At 37.5% G+C, this 26,021-nt stretch overlaps 1 protein-coding gene across 1 annotated transcript; it reads left to right on the forward strand.

The window, feature by feature from the left end:
* Positions 1 to 26,021, forward strand: Cc2d2a (Coiled-coil and C2 domain containing 2A). Its single transcript, XM_073970868.1, has 10 exons — positions 1 to 1,775; positions 9,146 to 9,855; positions 9,912 to 10,162; positions 10,220 to 10,340; positions 18,295 to 18,469; positions 18,538 to 19,005; positions 19,069 to 19,317; positions 19,381 to 19,619; positions 19,677 to 19,803; positions 25,801 to 26,021. Exons 1-10 carry the CDS (start codon positions 111 to 113, stop codon positions 25,987 to 25,989), a joined length of 4,194 nt encoding a protein of 1,397 aa, XP_073826969.1. The 5' UTR covers positions 1 to 110; the 3' UTR covers positions 25,990 to 26,021.

Raw genomic sequence — 26,021 nt, forward strand, 5'->3', positions numbered from 1 at the left:
AATGTCAATTTCATTTCAGTTGCCATGGCAACAACAAATGTATTTGGCATTTATTGTAAGGAATACGAAAAAAACAACACAAAACATAAGTCCAAACAAAGTGTCCTAAAATGATTGAAATCGAAGCCGGTGTTAAAATTAACAAAAAGAAAACAAAATCTCACAAATCGAAGAAAACGCGTGCGAAGGTAAAACAAATACAACACAAACGAAAAATCCAGTTAACACAAGAATTCGAAGAGAATGAAAAGGAAGTGGCTGCGTTATTGGAAAATGCCAGCATCTTCAGTGAGTCGAGCAACAATGCGGTGGGTCGTGATGATAGCAAGTCACCAAGTGAGAAATTCTTTTGTGGCATCGATGAAGAAGAATCCAAGAAACCAACAGCGGCAGATGATTTCTTGTATGGTCAAATGGAAGAGGAGGAGGAAAATACAAGTAGTGAGGCACCAGAAGAAATTTTATCCAAACAATCCACTGCTGATGAATTGTCCAACACCACAAGAAGTCAACAACCAACATTGGCTTCAACATTCATACAAATCGCGGAGGATAACTTGGACAATTTGTTGCGTTTGGAAAAATGTGATTTTAGAAGTGAAATGGCAGATTTAACGTTTAAGCCTTCAACGGAAGTGGAATCTACGTTGCGGTCATTTCCAATAGATGTGGCATTAAGTGCCAATTTGAATGCCTTTATAAATCGTCTATATGTGGAAGCAAAAGCCCGCAAATTAAAAGTCAATGTTGATTTGCTTAAAGCTCTGCAAAAATCCCAAGACCCCAAAAGATTTTTCAGTGACTTGCTGTACTACAGAACTTCTTGTGATTTTAAATTTAAACCCATTTTTATGGAACCTTCGTGGGATAGTATGGATGTTCCATCGAAAAAACTGCTTACATTACATGTAAAAGATTTGCGATTTACTGAACATCCTGATATCCAAGAGGAACATAAATTGGCCAACGATTTGGAATTGCTCTATGAACATCGTGGCCAGCGCTTAAGGGAAAAAATAACGGAGAAACTTTATGCCGATTTACAGGTGGAAAGAAATATTTTAAATGATTTACTAAAAACAGTGGAGAACTCAAGTAAATCTCAACACAGCAGAAGCCACATGATTTGCGCTGATGAAAAGAAGGCCTACAAGATTGAACAACATTCATTTAAGGTCAAAGCTCTGAGAGAGAAACTTTACGATGAAGAGCACACCAACAAACAACTGCTCCAAGATATTCTCTACAAATGGGTCAAATTAAAGAAGTTACGCAAGGAGCAAAGTCATCAGATGACGCGTCTGAGATTACGTATTAAAATCGAAGATCTAAATCGTCTGGAAATGAAAAATCGTCAACAGTTGTGGTCTCAAAGATTCGACACAGATTTAAATGAAATTTATAGGGAACAGTTGGAAGAATATTATCGCTCGAAACGTTTGTGGCGTGCTCAACGTGATGATGGATTACTACCCCGACCGAGAAAACCTGATCTGGGTCAATTGTCAAGCGAACTGAAAGATAAATATGCGAAATGTTTTCTCAACCCGAAGGAGCCACGAATTGATGTAGTTCGTATCTTTGAAAATGAGGAAAATTTTGCTGAGCTACCAGGCCCTAAGAGGATACAAAGTTATTATATGCGGGTATTTTTTGATGGACAAATGGTTGGAGAAACTCGAACATATAGATTGGAAAGAGATTTAAGTTTTACCGTTAATGAAAAATTGGGAATCGTTTTGAATCGCCGCCTGCCAAAGGATATTAAAATAAAGGTAAGTTAAGGCAAGTTATACATATGAAAGAGATACGTGATGAGTGAGTGACTAATTGACTGAGATCATCGCCCATGTGAAAATTTGGAATGTAATTTAAAGTAAAAACTTCAAAATATTAAAATTGTGATAGCTTAGCGCCTTTTGCAATAACTCTGCTATTTTACCATAAATGCCACATTTTGTATTAACTTAAAGCTTAGATGGTTCAGTTTCATTATTAAGCTCTTTGGAATATGTCCAACAGAAGCAGAAATATCTGACATACAAATAAAATTCCATAAATTGGATTTAGCGATGTCCCAGAGGCTTTTTCAACATCATTATTTTCAACATCGCATTTCACCAATTTTGTTAATGCAATTTGGCCATTTTAAAGCTCAAAATGTCTTCATTGTTGAAATGCATCCAATCAGAAAGTAAGATGTGCGCCAACTTATTTTGCATCATAATAAAGTTGATATTTTCTTTGTTCATTGACGTGCTTTCATTTTGGAATACGACTACTAAAATCGGAGATATTCGCATAAGAATAAAACTTTGCATTTTTGTCCATATAAGTTTTTTGGCCATTCCGACCCCTGAATATTGTCCGACCATCATCAAAATCAATAGGCTTCTTCGGCAGGGTGTTTTTGGAGTTTTCAGGACATTAAAATTGCCTACTGAAAGAAATTCAAAACGATTAGAGCGGAGCTCTTACACTTCCCTTTTTCGGTACCTTGGGAGGTACCCGAATGGACCGATATAGTCCATATTAAAACCTGATATATGACTGGATGAAATAATTTTATGTGTAAAGTTTGGACACAGTCTCAGGAAGTATGGACTTGCGCCCCAAAGAAAATGTATTATCGTTAAAGGAGTCGCAAGAAGAAACTGTTGAAAAAATTCGAAATGATCCGAGAGGAGCTCTTTAACTTCACTTTTTCCAAATTTTGTGTGAGAGGTAGCCGAAGGCATATAACCGATCGATGTCTGGAGGGAATAATATGATGCACAACGTTTCGACCAAATCGATTGCCCCTTTCCAGAGTTACCGTTCACAATATTTTATAGAAGTATTTTGAACTTTTGAACCTATAAAACGTCGCTAATTTGCGCAGAATGCATACAATTTGTGTCCGTATCCGATTTCAGGTCCACAATAAAAGTCTACATCGATATATATCTATTTCAAGGCGCCAATGAAGAACCGAGGATGTAGCATTAGCATTTGAGATAAAATGGATATACACTCCACGTCAGTAGAATAGAACACCTACATTTTTGTTAATGTTAGCTTACTTATCCCAAAACGAATGAATCTGCGTTTTTAATCTTGTGGGGATTTAAAGTCTATGATGTTACGTATCAAACACAGAAAAAATTATGTTTCTAGCTCTTCGCGAAATGATTTTCTGACCAATTTTCCGATCATACTATGAAAAATAGGCATTTATTTTTGGTCATCAGGATAGAACAGTAATTTTATTTTCGTGAATTTTTGAGATATTAACGCCGAATTTTCTTTCAGTCGATAAAGCAAAGCTTTCTAAACATTTTCACCAAAGAAAATCAATAAATAATTCCGCGAACACCGAAATAACAGCGTAAAAGGGTTTAAAATGACAAATAATTGAAACATCTCGGAATATCAATAAGAGTCGCGCAGTTATGTCATATTATTTCACAATAAGATAGAATATGACACAGACAACCTCGACGGATACAATCGAGTGCTTCGGATGCTGAAAAGATGGAACATTTTCAAAGTAAGTATGAAAAACGTCAAAATTTCTTATAAAAACCTTGATTTTTTCTTCAATAAAATGATTTTTCTGCGAACAAGTCTACTGTTTAAAGGTTTGGACATGTGCTCCACATTTAGAGGAAGATAATCTGATATGAAAACATCCGATATTTTAATACACTGAGGGAAATTTTAACACATTTTTCAAATTGAACACAACCTTTGGACATTGAATTTGATATGTGTTCTTATATCGGTGTCCGCGACTGTTCTCAACAGTGTTATGTTCCAATATAAATTGACCTGGTTATGCTCTCCATACCGGGTTTTACGATTTAATAGTTTTTTAACTGAACTCGCATATGTAAAAGCCCCGTTTTCGCGGGAAAACACAGTCATGGGAATTGAGGTTTTAGGTTTCGTATGTTGCTTTTAAATAGCACTAAAATTTCCCTCAGTGTATTAAAATAGCGGTTGTTTTCATATCAGATTATCTTCCTCAAAATGTGGAGCATATTTCCAAACCTTCAAACGGCAGATTTGTTCGCGGAAAAATCATTTTATTGAACAAAACATCTAGGTTTTTATAACAAATTTTGACGTTTTTCATAATTATTTTGAAAATGTTCCATGTTATCAGCATCCAAAGCACTCGATTGTGTACGTCGAGGTTGTCTGTGTCATATTCTGTCTTATTGTGAGGAAATATGACATTACTGCGTGACTCTTATTGATATTCCGAGATGTTTCAATTATCTGTCATTTTAAACCCCTATACGCTGTTATTTCGGTGTTTGCGGAATTATTTATAGGTTTTCTTTGGTGAAAATGATTAGAAAGCTTTGCTTTATCGACTGAAAGAAAATTCGGTGTTAATATCTTAAAAATTCGCGAAAATAAAATGACTGTTCTATCCTGATGACCAAAAATAAATGGCTATTTTTCATAGTACTGTCGGAAAATTGATCAGAAAATCATTTCGCGAAGAGCTAGCAACATATTTTTTTCTGTGTTTGATATGGAACATCATAGGCTTTAAATTCCTAGAATATTAAAAACGTAGATTCATTCGTTTTGGGATAAATAAGCTAACATCAACAAAAATTTAGGTGTTCTATTCTACTGACGTGGAGTGTATGTAGCTCCCTTAACAGTGAAGTTTTTAAAATTCTGTTTGCGCAAACACGAAAATGCTGTAACAGTTATTTTTCATTGCCGTCGCGAACGATTACGCAATATTTTTAAAAACAGTTTTAGGTGCTTTTCCTAGTTTGGAATTTGTCGTATCTCGCGTTTTAGTAGATGGATTTTCAGTGGTAAAGATTTATTAGATCCGTAACGTAATAATCTAAATTTTGCAAAGGGGTAAGAGGAAATCGAATGACAATTGCGAACGTTAGACCCGAAAAATATGATTTTTAGAAAAATATTTGCAAAAAATGTCCACATTTAGATGCAGATTTCTGTGAAGCTGTGCAGACTACATTCACGATATACGAGGGCTGCACGATAACAATACTGCGTGTTTGACATACGACCATGTGTTGTTTTGTTTGCAGTGACTTGAAAAAATAATTTTTTTACAACTTAAACTGGTTTAATTAATCGACTCTCGACTCTCGCCAAAAACGAAGGTAGTGTGGGTCATCCAAAAATGGTCGTTGTGTAAGAATAAAATTAAGCATGAACGGATAATGCAAGATCGCCATGTTATAATCCGAGAGATGAGGCGGCCTTAGGCATTTCTTCCACTAGCTAATATTTGATATTGCATGAACACCAGCAAAAATGGGCTTTTCTTGTAAGATCCAGCTTTATTTGAAATTGTTTTGGATAAATACGATCGTAGTGCTTCAAACGACGTTTATTAGATCGTCACATACGAATCTTTGATCTATGCGTAGGAGTTGGGGTATAAAACTCTTCCCCAGAATTTTGTTGGCATAGGTCCAGGCCTTCATATACTTACTTACTTAGTTAGACGGTCCATTACAGAACATTTGTTCCATAAGCCGAACTAAGAAAAGATCTCCAATTCTCTCTGCTTGCTGCTTCGCTTTCTTGTTTGCTCCATCTAAGCTTAGACCTGCCAATTCTGCGTGCACAGTCATGTGGCACGTATTTATACGCCTTTTTAGAGGGTTCATCATCGCTCATTCCTATTTTATGGACTAGCCAACGCAATCGCTGCACGTATTTATACGCCTTTTTAGAGGGTTCATCATCGCTCATTCCTATTTTATGGACTAGCCAACGCAATCGCTGCATCTCGATACGTTTATCTATACGGATGTCGTTGTATAGCAGATACAGCTGGTGGTTCATACGACGTCAATTTTCACCGTCAACGCAGATTGTTCCATAGATATTATAATTGTTCCACAAACATCCCAGACGGGACAGGATAGACTTCTCCATAGATATTTCGAAGAATTGTTCTCTCAAACACACCAAGCACTGCTTTGTCTGCTTGCGCAAGTACCATGCTTCGGAACCATACATCAGCACGGGTAGTATTTGTAAAGTGTTTTTAAAGCGTTGTTTTTGTTTGAAGAGATGTGGCTTTGTTCTTAAACTGCTTACTTAAGCCAAAGTAGCATCTGTTGTCCAATATAATTCTTCTTTTTATTTCACAGCTAATGTTGTTTGTTGTGTTTACGGCAGTTCCGAGTCTTTTACTACCTCAAAATTATAGGAACAACCAGTTGGATCAGTCTCAATGGACGCATTGCGCGTCGACACCATTAACTTGGTCTTCTCGCCGTTGGCCGCCAGACCCATTTTAGCAGATTCCCTTTCGACTTTTGCAATGGTATCAGTTACATTCTTTACAGATCGACCTATGATGTCGATGTCATCGGGATAAGCAACTAACATATGACTGTTTGTATATATTGTGCCAGTTCTTTTGACCTTCGCATCTCGTATAACCTTTTCCAGCAGACTGTTGAATAAGTCACACGAGAGGCCGACAAAAAGGTGGTAGGTGTCGATCTGTATCTCTTGGGTCTTCTCCAGGATTTGCCGCAGGGCAAATATCTTGTCAATGGTGGATTTGCCAGGTCTAAAGCCGCATTGGTATGGTCCAATTATTTCTTTGACCATAGTCATTAGTGGTTCACATAATATCCCTAACAATATCTTGTAGGCAATAGGGAGAAGACTAATGTCCCTACAGTTAGAGCATACAGTCTTATCTCCTTTCTTGTGGACAGGGCACAGGATGCTCAGTTTCCAATCGTTGGGTACTCGTTCTTCCTGCCAGATGGTGCTAACTAGCTGTTGAATACACCTTATCAGCGTGTCGCCTCCGGCTTCGAACAGCTCGGCTGGTAAGCCTTCGGCTCCTGCTGCCTTATTATACCCTACACCACTATGTGGTTTTGGCCAAAAAGTTTGTAACGCATCGAAATAATGGTCGTGGACCCATACATATATATACCAAAATGAATGTCTCGACGAGCTGAGTCGATTTGGGTCACAATTACAGGTCACAATTTTGATCTGATCGTCACCAAATTTTGGGTGTTGATGAGGGTCTCGGAGGGCGATGGTCGTATAATATTTAGGGGTCGGAATGGGGAAAAACTCATGTGGAGACAAATTCAAAGTTTTATCCTTTGTCAATATATCGGCTTCTAGTAGGGGTACTCCAACTGCAAAGCCTGTCAATGAAAGAAGAAAATATTACCTTTACATTGGTGTAAAGTAGGTTGGCGAAAGTGGTCAAACAAGGGAGATACCGAAATAGTTTGTAATGCATCCAATTCTTCCATTTTTGGATTGTCACAAAATTTTGGTTGCTAATGGAGGTCCCAGAGAGAAAGAGGTATATTATGTTTGGTGGTAGTCAAATTATATATTTCCTAAAAGAAATGTTTACCAGTGAAAAGCTTATGCACAGGGGTAGTAGTGTTTCACATGGTCGGTCCCGTCCCGACTATAGCCTTTGCTCAATTGTTATTCTTCAGCCGGTTTATTGCTGTCTTTACCTCATCTTGTCTGTCCCGTCTTCTGGGATTGGATTTGTGGTATCTTCGCCGTCTTCGCTACTATCCGATTCCAACAGTTTGGAAAAATTTTGTTTCCATATCCTGAGCACACTATCTATATCACGCCTTCATATTGCCCCCATAAAACGGTACCTCCCGATTGCGGTATTTTGAAGGTTGTGGCCTCAATATTCCTCCGAAATGGATGACATTTGGTATTTGGTCTTCTTTTGGGTTACAAAACTTTCCATATGAAATTTGTCGGTATAGGCCCATGCCTTCATATAGCTCCTATAGAACGGTACCTCCCGATTTTCGGTATTTTGAAGGTTGTGGCCCCAATGTTCCTACGAAATGGCTGAAATTTTTTATTTAGTCTTCGTTGGTGGTATAAAGCTCTGCCCCCGAAATTTTTCCGCACAGGTACACTCCTTCATATAGCCCCCATCGAACGGTACCTCCCAGTTTTCGGTATTTTGAAAGTCAGCCACGGTGTTTATTTGCTGGAATTTCGAATTTAGTCTTCCTCATAAACGAAAACAAACTAATTGTTCCGTTTTACTTCAATACAACTCGTGGTGAAGGGTATAACAAGCTAGGACGAACTTAACGCCGTTCTTACTTGTTCGATTTTGCAGGACTGTTGGGTTAAGGATATTCTTCTTTCGTATCGTCTAAATAGTGGACAGAATACCAATCATATGTTTTTTCTAAGCGCGGACATGGTAACAGATTAGAGAGACATGTTACGATGAGAAATTTTTCGATAGTTGGACTATTCGAGTTTTTTTAACCATTAAGTGAGGAAGCATGAACTTAACCCTAGAAAACATTATATCTCTTTAAAAAATTCGATCTTTTGTGAAGGAGGTACGAAGAGGTGTTGTCATTGAAAGACATTTTACGATGTGCAAAGTTTCGGCCAAATCGGATACTCATTTTGTAAGTTATTGTGGTCGTCAGTTATTGCTGTAACAGCGTATTGTATATTTGTATTCATGGTTAATCTGGGCTTGACACTATCTCCAGGTTTAAGAATATGGCTGCTTTAATGGATTGTAATCACAAAGTTGAAAGGTGCAGTGTGTCGTGGAAGCCTGCACTGCACTGTGGACAGATATTCTGACCTATCCTGATGTTTTTGAGCTGCGATAAGTGGAGATATACTCCGAGGAACGCATTCACACGATAGTTGTTTTATCTGCATCTACTACTGCAACTGTGTGATTTATGTTCAAAGATGCTTGATATGCTTGTTGACGTTGGGGTTCATCTTTTTAACGTGGGACCTTTCTGAAGATTCTTCCTGACAAGTTTGGGTGTAGATGTCCCATCCACCATATGGTGTGGGATGAATCTCATGATGACATCAGAGGAAGTACATCAACGAAGCATGCAATTTGGTTGTCCTATTGGGAGAATCTTCATCTCCTCGTGCAGATGGCCCACTGAAGACATAAGGATGCAGCTGTTTCAGTTCTTAGGGTGGAGTTCTGACAAGTGTGAATATTATTTCAACGTATTCCATTTATATTTGCTGGCCACAACTCATGAAGTCCCCTAAGACCATACGGTTATGGCCTTCCCAAAGCTGCTACTCCCATAAATTCCATAATATTATATTAAATTCCTTTATATATTTCCAGCTTTATCAAAAACTTAAATTAACAGGATCACAAAAAATAGCCAACATTATTGTACCCTTGCCACTACCTTCCACTCATGGATTTGGAGATGATGTACAACAGATGACAATTGCATTTTCCTCACATAAACAACAAATATCTGGTTATTTGCGTTTGAGACTGCAAAGTGATGAAGAGATTTATTCTCAGGAAATTGTGGAACGGCTATTTCCACCACCACGTCAGCAGACGCATATTGCAGGAAAACTATTTAAAGATTGGTATCAACAGCAGCACATGACATTTCCAGAATCCAATGAACCAACTCAAGAAGAACCTCAATCCAACAGTGAAACCGAAGAGGAAACAGAAAATCCAGCAATCCGTACGTGTACCTTTCAAGAAGACCTGCTGAGATTTTGTGATATTTCAGATCTGGACAATAATCCACGTTTACGTTTGCTGCGTTCACGTTATTCGAAAAATGATCCACGTACACGAGATTTAAAATTTATACCAATGTTGGAACATGAACTGGAATTTGAATGGGAATCTGAGGAACGTGTATTGGATTCGGGGAATTGGATGGATCCAATTGATTTACACAAACATGAAGGTAAAAAGTATTTGAAGAATCTTTACGAAGCCATACAGAATCAGTGTATTCGGCTAACCAAAGTTGTGGCAAGTCAGGAGAATTTACTACTGAATGATGAACCTATGAGTTGGAGGTATGACATTACATAGTGTTTATATGGTTTATATTTAAATTGGAAATATTTTACAGTGCCTTCTTTCAAACTTTGCGTTTAATTTTCCAACCGCGTTTGGTTATAAATCCTAGCACCCATATGTTGCCCTCTTCCTCTCCACAGACCGGTAAGCATACCTTGTCCATGGACCACCCGCAAACATTTAAAATTGTTTGCAATATCATAAGAGCCACAGGCATACCCGTAAGAATCACTAATCCTGATGACACGGATAGCAGAGGTAGAGATGGCAGTCCAGTTTCTTCAAATGTCTTCGTTTTACAAAGTATGGCCGTTATAATAAAATAAATTTTTCAATATAATTTGATGTATTTCGTTCCAGATTTAAAATATTCAAATGTAAGACCATTTATAACTGTAAATTATAAAGATAAATTTTGTCGCACCATGACCGCCGATGGATCAAATCCAACATGGAATGAACAATTGGTAATACAAATAAGGTAAGTAGTAGTTTTTGTAGTTGTATCGAGCATGTTATTGACAAGGCCACTTCGTTAACTCATTTTATAGTAAGTTTTTCGCATTGCGAATCAGGTTTATCACTTTACTCTTGGAACTCTATCCTCTGAAGGACTATAAAACATTGGATATACGTGCCGAATTAGTCCTGTCTCCACTGTGTGCCCAAACTCAATATTTTTAAAAAAGGTTTTTTTTTTAAGTAGAACAAGTAATTTTTTAAAAAGCGTTAAGTTCGGACGGGCCGAAATTTCTATACCCTCTACCATGAAACACATATTAGTAAATTTTCCTTTCTGTCCAAAAATATTTAATATATAAGGCAGAAAATACATATATCAACAAATGTCTTCAATCAGGCGCCACCTTTATATGGGGGTTATATCAAAGTGTGGAACTATGTTGACAATTTTTGGTGGAGAAATTTCGTGACCACAGGGAACCTCAAAATTAAAATAACAGGTAGTTCGATTAAAAATTTTAGTAAAAATCCCTATTTCAAAACATGGACTATGTTGACAATTTTTGGTGGAGATATTTTATGAGCTCTGGGAACCTCAAATATTAAATTACAGATAGTTCGGTTACAAAAATTTAGCTAAAACCCTCAAAATATCGAAAATCGGGTGGTACCGTTATATGGGGGCTATACAGAAACATCGACCTATGATGACAATTTTTGGTGGAAATCTTTTGCGACCGCTGGGAACCTCAGGTAGTTGAAATAAAAAATGTAAACGCTGATAACTTGAAAACGAGTTGGATTTTTTTTAAAAATTCAAAAAACAATTTTGTCGGCTGACAAGATGTCTTTAAAATGGCATACAAAAATATTCCGCTTACATACCGTTATACTAAAATTTTACTGGAAAACAAAAAATGGGAATTTTTAAATTGAACATTGAAAATTATGCACCAAAATAAAATATTAATAATTACTAAGTTATTAGCTTTTATGCAATTGTAGTAATCAGAATGGTAGATTAATTGGTTTCCTATCGTTTTCAGTAGTTTTGTTATTGATTACGACAGAAAGAGTGATGTTGCTGACGTTATTTTGGAATGATCGTATTTGGTGTCCCTTTGTAGGAAATTTGGGTAGAAAATTCTAGTTATTAAAGTCATTTTCCAACATATGACTATGAGTTCCATGCGATGACGTGATTTCATGGCATCTTTTGCATTGGTTCAAACGAAGTCGTGAAAGATCCGATCTTTTCATTAGCATTTGAACCAATGCATGAAAGATCCACTAGCACCCTTGATTGAATGGCATCTTTGGTATCGAACATTTTTCTGGGATTTAATGATGTATGGAAAGTCCTGTATCAGCTAGGCCCCATATTAGACTAGTATCTAACGGCATGGCCCAGATTGAAAAAAATCAACGCATAGAGCAAAAGTATTTGCACTCTTCTTTGAAAATAGTGTTTAGAAACATTGTTAGCAATTTCTTGAACATGTTTGCTTTTATAAAAACAAAAATTTCAACACCCATAGTTGCTATTCATGCCCAAACAATACTATTCCCTTCGACGAGTTCCATAGATTCAATCCAATTGTTTTTTGGTGCGGGTTTTTTCAAGCTATGTCGTACTTTTGGTGGCATAGTATGGCGTAAAGTTTTAATTTCAGATCGAAATTAGTATATCTGGCGTAAAATCAATATTTTAAGTGTGGAAGAAGTCAACACATGCCTGAATTTAAATAAATAAACTCGCTATCATGGCACAATTACCCAGGTAGTGGTATCGTAAAATTTTGAATATATATGAACATATATGTTATGTATGTCAAAATTTTCTTTATATTGTTGGGGAAATTACAAGAAAAATATTTTTTTTATAAAGGGATTTGACGTTTCATATTCGAACAGCTGGCACGCCATGCTCGCTATCAAAAAGCTTCGTAAGAAGTTTTATTGTATATAAAATCAAACATGTTCAAGACATTGTTAATAATGTTTCTAAAAACTATTCACGGTGTGCCTTAACTAATTTTAAATGGAAGGTGCTTACACCTGGGAAGTTTTTGCAGATTCTGAAACTACAATGCTCATAGATGGGAAGTATCAAGAAACAAAAAAATCGCCGGAGGGATTTTCAAATAAATCTCGATTTAAGTTCACAATTTGGGGGTTCTTTAGGTTTTCAAGATTTTGCTTATAAACCGCAAGTCCTATGTAAATGGACCTAAAGAAAATGTTGTAGCTGTGAAAATTCTCCACAAGATTGACATTTATGATATTTTCGTAGGTTTTATCGTTTTTGAGATATTGACGTTCAAATTGAGACAATGCACTGACTGTATCGCCTCCTTATAAAACAATATCATGCTCAGTGCGCCTTAAATAACACTGTGTGTAATTTTATGTGTCATGGAAATTAACCACATTCTGACCCCGCAGCGTGATAGAAGACGAAAAATAAGAAGACACGTCTCTCGGCGTTTTTCCCTGTTACTTCGAATTTCGCGGTTATGGGCCCCCAAAGACCTGAAGCCTTGATGTCAAAAAGGACCATTTTGTCAGGCTCATATCTTTTAAACCGCTAAGAATTTTGGTTTACTCGTGGAGGCAAAGTTGTAGCTTTTATCTTAAAGAATAATAATTGTGAAGACATAAAATCTATTCAACCTTATCTTCAAGGTCAAAATCGTTAAGGTCAAGTTTCCGTTATAATTTTTTCTCAAATTTTGGCCTACAGATATCAAACCGATCAAAATTGAATCAAATAACCAACTACAAAAATATACCTCAGATCTCAATAAACAAATTTCTAGAACATACGAACCCTGTAGAAATGGTTCTTAAAGGTCAAAATAGCAAAACAAATGCAATTTTTCTTTTCTTTTTTCGGTTTCTGCTCCATAGAAATTAAACCATTCAAAATTCAAGAAAACATTCAACCACAATAATGTTGCGAATATATCAGTATACAACTTTGTGGAACATCAGAGCCCACTACGAACTGTTCTTAAAGGTCAAAATAGCAAAAAATTTAGAAAATACTCGATTTTTATACTTTTTTCTCCGATTCTGGTCCATAGATACCGAACCGTTCAAAATTCAAGTATACAAGCAACTGCAAAAATGTACCTAAGATCTCAGTTAACAACTTCCTAGAGCATATGAACATTCTAGGAGCGGCCCTTTAAGCTCAAAATTCAAAACTCCTTTAAAATGTGATCGTATCAGATCAAAATATTCTACAAAATTATTTATCATAAAATTTTACTGTAGGTCCCCGAATTCCAAAACTCTAAATGGTACCTTAACGCCAGGAATCTGTTGTACTTTATCTGAGTATATTAAGGTTTGTCCCACAAGACTTCATTCTATATAGAAAACGTCAAAGACAAAAATATTCTCCATAAAATTTCAATATATGTCGCCGAATAATTGAAATCAAGAGAATATATACCTCAAATTTACCAACCAAACACCCAAATATTTTTTACATAAATTTGTTTTGTTCTTTTTTCGAGTTGATGCATGAAAGTAACATGAAATTTAGTTTTAGACGAAAGGTGTTAAAAGAAGAAATATTCTACACAAAATTTCAATGTAAGTATCAGAACAAACTATATATCTAAGCAAAATACTTTGTTAAGAAAATGACGTTACAAAATTAGATATTATAGGTAGAAATTATTTGTTAAACTTTTAGACTGAATATACATATATAGGGAAAACATTGATAACCCAGATCGGACTTTGTAAAATTTCGTATTTTAGTACTATAAACTAAAATAACGACATCAGGATAAGTCATATGTTCCTGATATTGTAGATGAAAATGCGGGGATAGCCTACGGCTATTGTCCAGGTGTTTTAAAACGTTTTTGAAAAAAAGTGACCAAAAAGACCAGTTTAATGACTCGCATGAGGGTTAATTTTTTTATAAGAAGATACCCCGCATTGTTGTCAGTAATAGTGCCAAAGATACTTTATACCTAAAGTGCAAGGATTCCAAGGAATCTGATGTGGAATATTTCAAAACCTGTGGAAATGGGCCGATACACGTGTCTTCTTTTTTTCGATCCTCTTTCATAATCTACGCGGGGTTTCTTGTAATTTTAAAAAAGTTTTAAAAATGCCTCAAATGTCAGACAACAGGTAATTCTGTAAAAAATACTGTTATATGGGCGCCATACCAAACATGGACATATGTATATTGACAGTTTTTTGTGGATAAGTTTTATGACTGCAGGGGACCTCAAACATCATATTACGGGAATTTCAGTCAAAAATGTAGCTAAAATCTTCAAAATATCAAATGTTGGGAGCTACCATTATATGAGGCCTACACCAAAGATGTTTTGTAGTTACTGCGAATGTAAAATGTCAAATTACAGTTAGTTTGGTAAAAAATTTGTAGCTTAAATTCTCAAAATACCGAAAATCGTGGGGTACTGTTATATGGAAACCAAGCTCAATAACAACTACATCTTGCAGAGTTGTGATGGTTATAACATGTGAAGAAAGGATCACAGGCAAAGTTGAGGAGTACAACTAGCTTTCCGGTTGCAACAGTCTATTCAATACAGACCTTCTTCTCTTGAGCCTGACTCTAATGACCTGTATATGTAATGTATGGGGGTAGCTTTCAGGTGTGTAATTGCTAAGTTAGAGTTACTTAGCGTACAAATCGCGCCGATTAACACATTTGCCTGCTTTTGGAAGGTCATAACAAGGAAAATAGTACCTCAGTCACGTTTGGCGACATTACGCGGATTTGTCCGAAGAGGCGCTCAAGTTATTTTAATCGACATTTTGTCGAGCAAAGAGTACCCCGAAGAGAAGAGTACCACGATATATTCCTACCGATAAGTAGCCACCAAAATTTACAATGAATTAAGTTGCAAATTCAATTAGGAACGCTATATCAACCAAACCGTGTGCCCTGCATACCTCCATGGTAATGCTGAAAAAGTTGTATTTGCCGATAGTTAAGTATCTTTCGAAAGTTCTAAAGCTGTCGCTAGCTACCCACATCGTGTTCGAAGTCTGCAAAAGTCTGGTTCCGCTACTGAAGCCAGACAAATACTCTTGAGGCTTTTCTCCTCCCCAGTATCAGAAATATCTGTCCAGTTGCCGATCATCAGCATGGATTTTGTGCACAACAGTATTGCACGCCATCGCCATACACATTAGTCAAGGAATCAACCAAAACAAGCCTTTCGATAGAATAATGTTGGTTGTGATCGACTTATCAAAAGCCTTAGATACTGTCAAACATTCCACGCCATTAGAGGACATCGAGCATACCACACTCCGGCCAAGTTTCAAACTTTGCATAAGCAATTTTATGTGTGGGCGCCAGTTGTACGTGGAATTAAAGAAGACGAAGAAGTCGAAGCCCCTCCAAAGCGTGGTGATTAGTTATTAAACCTTGGTCAATGGCAACAGAATTCCGTCAACTAACTACCCCATGAACATAGTTGAAACATTAGACAGTTTGTTCTCCTATCTATCGCATATAATGTATTGCCGAGGGCATTTTGTGGACGACTAAACCCTACATATCCGCAATCCTATGTGGAGACCACATATATATGACCACAAACACACAAATGCTTAAATTAGGACAGGGCGACAACTTAATGTGGGGCCTATGTTGATAATTTTTGAAAATACCGAAAATCAGGAGGTAATGCCATATGGCAGCTATACCAAAACATGCACCTATGTTTGGGAACCTATTATTCCCGTTAACAAAAATTAGCTAAAATACGGAAAATCTCGGGGCATTGATATATGACGGCTATACCCAAACATGACCTAATTTGAAATTTGTTGGTGTAGAAGTTTTGTGCCCGCCCGGAACTTCAAATATCAAAGTACAGCTAATTCAGTAAAAAATGTAGCTAAAATCCTTAAAATACCTACAATCGGGAGGTACCGTAATATGGAGACTGTACCAAAACTAGGACCGCTAGATACCACAAATGCCAAATTACAGCTAGTTCGGTTAAAAATTGTACCTAAAGTTGGGATGTACCGTTTAATAGGGGCTCTACCAAAAAATGGATCTATGTATATTAACAATTGTTTGGAAAAGTTTTGTGCTGGAAACCTCAAATATCAAACTACAGTCAGGCATAAAATGCAGCCAAAATGCCCAACTAAACTAAAATCCGAAGAATTAAAAAAGTATCAGTCGGCAGATATACCCTCAGCCTATGTGAATTGAAACTTTCATCTACGTACAGATCGAATGTATTTAGGGTCTTTTCAGAATTTTGTGCATATTTTGACATTTGAACTTGCCGACAAAAATGTGTATTAGGATTAAAGTTTAAAAGTGTTGCGGAAGAGGTACATGAAGGAATGGGCCGTCCATTACGGAAGTGGATCTTATTTTGGGAGTGAAATCTTTTCGATCGATATTGCGCCCACTTGTAATTTTAGTAGGTCATCATATAACTTTTGGACCAGTATGCCTGGAAGCATGAAGTTTTCCACGCAAAACGTAATATCGCTGAAAAACAGGACCACAACGAACAGCATCGGTATACATTTCCAAATGATCTTCGAACAGACCTTAAAATGCACTTAGACACTTATGTTGAACTTTTGTGAAGGCGGTATCCTAAGGAGATATGGTCATTTTAAAAGTTAAACTATATTTGGACAATATATATGGAGACCCAATGCACGAAATTGGTTGCCCCGTTCAAGACATATCGTGCATACCATTTAAGTGATTTTTTTAACAACTGAAAACGGAACGGTACCTAGTCTGAACTTTTCCGAAATTTGTGTGGGAGGTACCCGAAAAACCTCATATAAGTCTGGTAGCAGTTTTACGATGTGCAAAGTATGGAGCAAATAGGTTACTCCCTTCAAGAGTTATCGTGCCCACAAATTTTCAGAATATTTTGGAACTTTTGTGCGGGATGTACAGGATGGAGTGGACCGATATAACCCATCTTCGAACTTAAACTAAGTTTGGACAAAATATTACGAAAGCCACACTTTGGACTGAATCGGTTGATCCGTTCGATCCGTTCCCGTATATAAAAACAAGTAAGAAAGTATCAGCCTGCTTTGCCGATAGAGATATACCCTCAGCGTCGGACCCTAAGAAGACAAGCAATCACAATACTTCTGATGTCGTTTTCTGAGTTTTGTGCCAATTTCTCATGAAATATTGACTTGCCCCGAAAAAATGTACCGTCATAACTAGGGCCGCATACACAACATGTTTCAAAAAATTTTAGAATGATCCCAGACGAGTACTTGAAGTTGCAGAAGGTACCCGAAAGAGTGGTCCGATGTAGTCAATATTCGGCCATAAAGTCTGTAAGAAATAGTACGATTTACAACGTTTGGACCAAATCGCTTTCTCCCTTCGGGTGTTATTTTTGTTGGAGCTTTTGGGCCATTGTCTCAGGAAAAAATTTACCGTTGTAATAGGGACCTCAAAAACAACCTTCCTCAAACTGCACTTTTACCAAATTGTGTGTGGGAGGTACCCGAAGGAAGGGACCGGTGTAGTCCATATTCCATCCTGATACATTACTGGATGAAATGGTACGATGTGCAGAGTTCGGACCAATCAGAAACTCCCTGCGAGAGTTATCTAGCTGATTTGTCATTTTAGCTGAGGCAGTCTGGTTTTCTTAGAGCCTTTATCTCAAGAAGTATTTACTTGCACAAGAAAAAAATTTTACCGTCGTGAAGGGAACTCAATGACAACCTGCTGAAGGAATTTCAAAACAATCCGACAAGAGCTCTTAAACTGCCTTTTTCTGAATTTTGTGTGGGAGACCGATAAAGTTTGGATAAAATTTATTGCTTCTTTCGAGAGCTATAGGCTCTCTCTCTCAGCCTAAAGGCTGATGATTTAATAATCTTACTTCTAACCAAAGTACAAGGAACATGTACCACAACTTAGCTAATCAAGTCTTTTAATTTTCCTTCCATTTCAGTGGTTCATTATCAGAATTAAGAGACGATTTCAAGATTTGTTTGTTCGATGAAGTTATTGAGAATCAGTGGAACGATGATGCCTCCCTAAAAAGTACCGATATTTTTCAAAGGATCCAAAATAACTGGTTAGGTGAATATCGAATACCAATTAATGCCATATTGACGCAACAAAAGGTAAGGAGAGATACCATTCTCGATTTCATTCCAAAAGCGCTTAGCTCAACTTGCTTTGGACTTTCCAGATTGATGGTGTATTTGAATTGAGCAATCCAAAAATATTAATAGGTTACAAACGACCATCGCTGGATAACGTAACTTCAAATTCAGAGACCAATATTATAATTGAACAATTTCCCGAAATAAAAGAATCCATACGATTGTGGTGTTATATTAGTGTTGAGCCAACACTTGAAATGCCTGGTATTAACAGCAAATGTTTGGACTGTTCCGAATTAACAGAAGTACGACAAAATCTAAGCAATTGGAGTATGGAGGCATGGGAGATGATGCCTGATAAATTCCTCGAACCTTTGGTTTGTACTGCAGAGGGAAAACGGATTTGCATTACAAGATTGCTGCAGCCGATTGCACCGCCCATTGAGGCAAGTGAGAATTTATTGGATAGTGCCTGTCGTTTTGTTTCCCTGCTATCGACACCGAAATCCTTTGATCCTTGTATAAATTTCGGTGGGATTTGGATGAATAATGAGGTGGGGTGAGAAATGAAAATTGGTTGTTCATTCTGTTGAGAAACTAATGTTCTGTATGTGCAGTTAATTTTGGACACCACCTGGGGCTCCTATAAGGATTTGGGTGCCTTACTTTGCAGCTATCTTTTACATTTGGGTCTACAGTGTTGGCTTGTCTTGGGCTTAGCCTATCCATATGGCCAGTGTACTTTTGTTTTGTTTATTTCCGAAGACGAAATGCAATTTATTGATCCTTGTAGTGGTAAACGCTACTCTGCCAAGGATGTATTTTGTCCTTTGTATTGCATAAAAATGGTGGTATCTACCAGCAATGTGAGTGCAGCCCGAAATATTTCCTATCATTAAATAAATAATTAAAATTACTTTTGCTTGTAGTTTTATCTCAACATACAAACGGAACATCGTGTTTCAATGATGAATTTCAATTTTATGGATTCCTCTTGCTGGCTTGCAGGCTTTAATAAGAGAACACCAGCTCCCCAAGGTGGCTTTCATTTGGAGTCGTATAAATATCGTGCTTCATTTAGCACTGCCGAATTAAAGTATAATATTGAACGTAAAATAATGAAGAAGATTAGCAGCTGGCGAACCATGCGCAAAACCGTTTGGAATAGGTTAGTATCTGATTAGGTTAATTAGGAAAATTTTTAATTCTAGTATTTCTTTTATAGAGCTTTTCAGCCTCGCCTCCTAAGTATTTTACAAGCTATGGAACATAGTGCAACTTTTGGAAGCGGATCATCCTACGAGGAATTAAAATATAACAATATGTTGGCTGCAGAGTTTCCTAACTATAAGGTAAGAACCCAATTTGGACCACGCATACCCCAAATGCCTAAATCAGGTCAGAAATATCTTCAATTAGACGGTAGCTTTATATATAAACGTTTGAATCTATGTTGAAAATTTTTGGTGGAGAAGTTTTGGGACCACTGAGAATCTCAAATGTCAAATTACAGACAGTTCGGTCAACAAATGTGGCTAAATTCCTCGAAACACTTAAAATCGTGCGGGCTACCCGAAAACATTGACCTATGCTGACAATTTATCATGAAAAAGTTTTATGGGAACCTTAAATGTCAAAAAAAACAAGTAAAAAGTCGGTACCACCTACGATTGTATATTAAAGTATAGACCTATCTTTAAAAATTTTGGTGGAAACGTTTTATAACTGCAGTTAACCTCAAAAGACAAATAACGGGTAGTTCCCTCAAACAATGTAGCTAAGACCCTCAATAAATCGGGAGGTTTCGTTATATGGGAGCTATACCAAATGGTTGACTTACGTTGACCATTTTTGGTGAAGAAGTTTCGTGACCACTGAAAACTTCAATTCAATTCAAATGTCAAATTACAGCTAGTTCTGTTTTTTTTTAGCAAAATACGGAAAATCGGGAGGTACCGTTATATGGGAGCTGTAGCAAAGCATGGACCTTTGTTGACAATTTTTAGTGAAGAAGTCTCGTAAGCACTAAGAACCTCAAATATCGAATCACAGCTCAAAATACCGAAAATCGGAAGGTACCGTTATATGGTTGCTATACCAAAACATGGACCAATGTTGAATATTTTTGGCGAAGAAATTTCGTGACCACGGAGAAGTTCTTAGTGAGAACCTCAAATATCAAATTACAGCTAGTTTAGTTAAACATTGTAGCTAAAATCCTCAAAATACCGAAAATCGGAAGGTACCGTTATATGTGCGCTATACCAAAACATGTTGACAATTTTTTGCGGAAAAGTGTAGTTAAGGCTGGGTTTGGCAAGGCAGTTGAAAATGTGCAGTGTGCAAATGTGTGCAAATGTGCTGCACATCCCGAGCGTAGTTGAGTCAAAATTACTCTCGTAATTTTTCCCATCTTGTGGAACTCCCTGTTTCCTTCTACGGGGCTTGGACTTCTTATTCCTGATTTTCACGTACGACTGGCGTCCACACATATAATTACCCGGATGGTAGTCTGCTCGATGTCCTCAAAAAGTGTGGAGTGCTTGACAGTATCAACGGTTTTTGATAAGTTGAGCGCAACCAATATTGTTCTATCGCACGGCTTGTTCTGCTTAAGTTCTCAACTCATATGTGTGGATATGGAGTGCCACGGTATTGTCGTGCTGTGCTGCCTACGGAACCCTTGCTGATGATTAGCAATTGGACAATAGTTTTAGCTACGAGCGACAAAAGCCAAATCGGCATCTACGTTTTGTAACGTGGTTTTCTCGTAGGCTGGGGTAAGTTCAGTCGCGTCCAGGGTCTCCATAAGGACCCACCAAACCTTACGAAAAGAAAAGACTAGTTTTCTTCCTTTCCTGGGGCCTAAATCGGGGATTTATTGATTAAGTACTAATTTACAATCAACTTGTGTTTAGATACGATAAGGATGAATTCAATTGGTATATATTTGGATTAATAGTTAGCGTAAGGATTTTGCAAACTCGCTGGGTTTTTACAGCTGAGGAGCTCGTCTTGAATTAGCGGGTTCTTCTTCGAGGGCAACGGTGTTGTTTGTGTTCTGCTGCAGATGCTCGGGGTGACGATGTATTCGGTGTTCGGCTGCAGATGGTCGGGAAGACGATGTTTTCGGTGTTCGGCTGCAGATGATAGGGAAGACGATGGATTCGGCTGTTCATGTTCGGGAACACGATGCGTTCGGCTGTTGATGTTCGGGAACACGATAGGTTCGACGTTCGGCTGTTGATGCTCGGAAACACGACGGGTTCGGGTATTAGTCTAGTGTTGTGGTCTAATTTCTACCATGCGCTACTGGCTTCTAACTACGGAATAGCTGACCCGAAGGCCCTGTGGAACTGCTGACACGAAGGCCCATTGGAACAGCTGACCCCAAATCCCTGTGAAGCTGCTGACCCGAAGGTCCAGTGGAACAGCTGACCCGAAGGCCCTGTGGAACCGCTGACCCGAAGGCCCAGTGGAACAGCTGACCCGAAGGCCCTGTGGAACAGCTGACTCGAAAGTCCTGAGTATGTATTAGCCACCACAACTTAATGTGTAGCCCTCAAAAATATTCCCAACGCTTTAGCACCGAAGTGTACGTTGGCGGATTTAGAACAGTATTTTGTTCCAACCCGTGTAGCTAAACCCCTGCAGCAGTAAGCTCACCATTCTCAACAATTTCTGAAATACTTCAGTGACCTAAAGTATGAAGTAAATGAGAATTATTAGTCGTAAGCATTGACGGCGGTCGTTGTAAAGTTACAGCGGAATGCACTTATCCTTAGCATTACATGTTATCTCCGAAGCGGTTGGGGAGTAATGATGTAGTGTATTTTGCATATTGGATGGCTGGTATGGGCGTTCTCATTGACTGTGCAAAATGTAGGTCTATCAATTTGCTCAGCCAACACTATACCCCTCTGGTTATTGCCGACCGAAAGACATCAATCATGGTGAACATTAAAGTTCACCAAGGAAAGACGGTTAGGACCTTCCATAGGCAGTCTAATGATGGACCTATAACCTAACGAAAAAGGCCGGTTTGTAGTAAAATATGCGGTGTGTGGAAGAAACTATAAACCAGTGAAAATGCTGACCTGAAAAGTGAAACATGATGTCTCCTTATCGATCGTCTATATGAGAAGGCAAAGATAATTCCGTGACAATTTTTGAATGGAGACACTCCACCCAGGCCAGTAAAGCGATATCTTCATTATCTAGATAGAGGTCCAGAGATACCAGAGAGAACCTCTAGATCACACAGATTCACTAGGCAACACCATCCAAAATTACATTACGAACAATGTGGTAGGAGATCATCCATTGCATCTCAGGGAGAAAATCTCCCAAGACAGTCAAGAGTGATATTAGCGCAATTGCGCTATGGATGATGAAGCCGCATCAGTTCTTACTGAGCTAGAATTGACAATTCGAGATAATGCATCTGTTCAGTGTGTGCAAACGCTAGATACGCTAAACCTTTTCAACTGTCCAGCAATGTCATTCATCATGGACGCACCCAGTTGAAGTGGTGTCTTTCGTCGATTGAGATATTAATGAGCACGATAACATACGAATTGAGTATACGAAACGGTGCTCATCGTGAAGTTTCTTTTGAACGTACATCAAATTCCATAGAGGCCTATATTGGACGACGAGTTCGGATACCTCCCTCACAAAAGTTAAAAATATTTGTTTAAGTGCAGTTTAAAGGCTGATCGCGGGTAATATTAAAATGTTGTACTGAAGATACTGCTTGTGGTCCTGCCCACGAGAAAAATTATATGGCTATATATAATATTTTTCTTAGGCAAGTCCATGCCCCCTGACATTATGCTCCAAAAGTCCTTAAAAACCGTATTGCGAGCAATTAGAATGGCTGAAAGGTATGACGATAACTAAAGGAAGGAGTGGTTGGACATTGGTCCAATCTTTGCACATCGTAATTTCTTTCAAACTTAAATCAAGATCGAAGATGTACTAAATGGCACAACTTCTTCCGGTACCTCCCTCAAAAAAGTTTAAAATGTTCCCTTAAATGTAGTTTAAGGGATGTTCAAAGGTTGTTTTGAAATATTCATTGAAGGTAGTCCTTGTGACTCTGATTTGTTGGCAAGCTCATGTTTAATTACATAATGACCCAAAAGCGCTAAAGAATACCTCTTTAGTCCAGTTAAAGGTAACTTCTGTGATCGTTTTGAAATCGTAATAGCTGGTATTTGTTGTGGTGATGAAAACAACTTTTCTTTTTGCCATGAAAAACAATAACTCCTGATATACGCGACCAGGAGAGTCCGAAAATTAGGACCATACGCCTCTCGCACTAAAGTTTCATTATTCTTTGTTACAACGTTATACCTTTCTTATTTATACCCTCCACCATGGCTGATCAGAGTAAAATTCTGGGTCGATATAGCCATGCCCGTCTGTTGTAATCACTCTAGCGACCACAAAAGCCGACTTTTGGTGTTTTTAAGGTTTTAGCTTCAATATCCCACCGAAATGGCTGAAATTTGGTATTCGGTGGGGGTATAAAGCTTTCGATCTAAAATTTGTCGGTGTAGGTTCACGTTTTCATGTCGCCCCCATAGAATGGTTGGTACCTCCCGATTTTTGGTATTTTCTAGGTTTTAGTTCCAATATCCCACAGAAATGGCTTAAATGTGGTATTTAGTCTTCTTTTGACCTGGAATTGTATGTAAATGTCTTCATATAGCCCCCATTGAACTGTACCTGCGGATTTCCGGTATTTTGAAGGTTATGGCCTGATTTGATATTTAGTCTGCGTTGGGGGTGTAAAATGTTCCAGAAGTATAGGTTCAGTATAGGTCCACGTCTTCATATAGCCCCATATCTGCGTAGCTCTCTGTTTTCGGTATTTTGAAGGTTGTGCCGTCAATATCCCACCGAAAAGGCTGAAATTTAGTGTTTTGTCTTCGTTGGTGGTATAAAACGGTTCATCTAAAATTCGTCGGTATTGCTCCTCGGCTTCATATAGCTCCCATATAACGGTACCCCCGCTTTGCGCTATTTTATTCTATATTTTAGCCATATTGTTCAACCGGAATGACTCGAATTTGGCATTTAGTCTTCGATGGCATTTAGTCTTTCCTCTAGAAATTTCTCGGTGCAGGTTAACAGCGCGCGTAAAACGGGTTTTTGAAAGTTTTAGTCACATTATTCAACCGGAATAATTGAAATTTGGTATTTAGTCTTCGTAACTGGTACAAAATATTATTGCAGTTACAAAACATCCCTTGAAAAAAATCCGACATCATGGGTCCACCTTTTGGTTTAACCGCCCCCATATAAGAGTAGCCCCCATCATTCAATCGGAATAACCGAAATGTTGTATTTGGTCTTCGCTAAAGTTAAAAAACATCATTACAGTTACAAAATATCTCTTGCAAACTATCATATAGTATAGGTCCACCTTTTACTATAGGCCCCATAAGGCAAGACCCATTTAAAATTTCTTCCGAATTGGTTGTTGGTTGGAAATTTGTGTTCCCAGAATATAGAAAAAATACACGCAAAATTTTATATATTTAGAAGGTTTTTTTGTCAAATTATCGAGCGAATTTAAGATTGTGTGTTGTCAGAGGATACAAAACTCAATTCGGAAAATTAAAATGATGGGTCCATGTTTTAGAAAGAACAACAATGACGTCCCTATGATCTATTTTAAAGGGTTGTGCTAAATTTTCCTTCTGAAAGGATGTAACTTGGAATTTTGGAAGCTCGAAGAAGAGCGTAGTACTTCATAAACGAAAAGAAACTAATTGTTCCTCTTTACGTCAATACAGTTCGTGGCAGAGGGTATAAAAAGTTAAGCCCGGCCGACCTTAACTACTTTTTACTTGTTTAGACTAGATTAGATAAATTGTGTATCCTTGGTCGAAACCTTTTTGCAACTAAAATTGTGGTCAGGAAAGGAATATATTTATTCCAATTATTAAGAATATTTTATGGTGGAAGGTATAAAAAGTTCGGCCGGGCCGAACTTAACGACCTTTTGCTTGTTATTTTTGTGGTAGTGGACCGAATTAGACCATCTTCGAAATTGACCTAAGTTTGGACAAAGTTCGTCCAAACGTATTTCGGGTCTAAAACCATTATTTCGATTAGCCACATTTTTGATCATATGAAAGCTCAATAGCCTAATTTCTGAGGTTATAATTATGTTGAGTAATTAAAATTCAATTCGATTTGTGTTTCATAGTAATTGCAGATATATCACTCTATGTTCGAATTTAAATTCTCTGTATTTGCTTCCTTTTAATAAATAATCCTTGCAAGAAACAAAGTTATTAATTGACAAATATGTATGGATTTTTATTTATTTGCAGATTTTCGGTTTTACTCTCAACTACTCGTATACGAATTTAAATCAAATATCAGAACGTATCAAAACAACTGGCATACATTTGAACTCTAATAAGAATGTCGAATTTTCAGTAGCTGTTCATATTCATTCGTATCCAAACAATGTACTCTCCATATGGATATTTCTAATATCGATTGTTATAAATAAATAAATGAATAAATACAATGAAAAAAAGTAAACAAA

Source organism: Musca autumnalis, unplaced genomic scaffold (assembly GCF_047663935.1).
Source record: "Musca autumnalis isolate F117 unplaced genomic scaffold, ASM4766393v1 scaffold_2, whole genome shotgun sequence".
Classification (NCBI taxonomy): Eukaryota; Metazoa; Arthropoda; class Insecta; order Diptera; family Muscidae; genus Musca; species Musca autumnalis.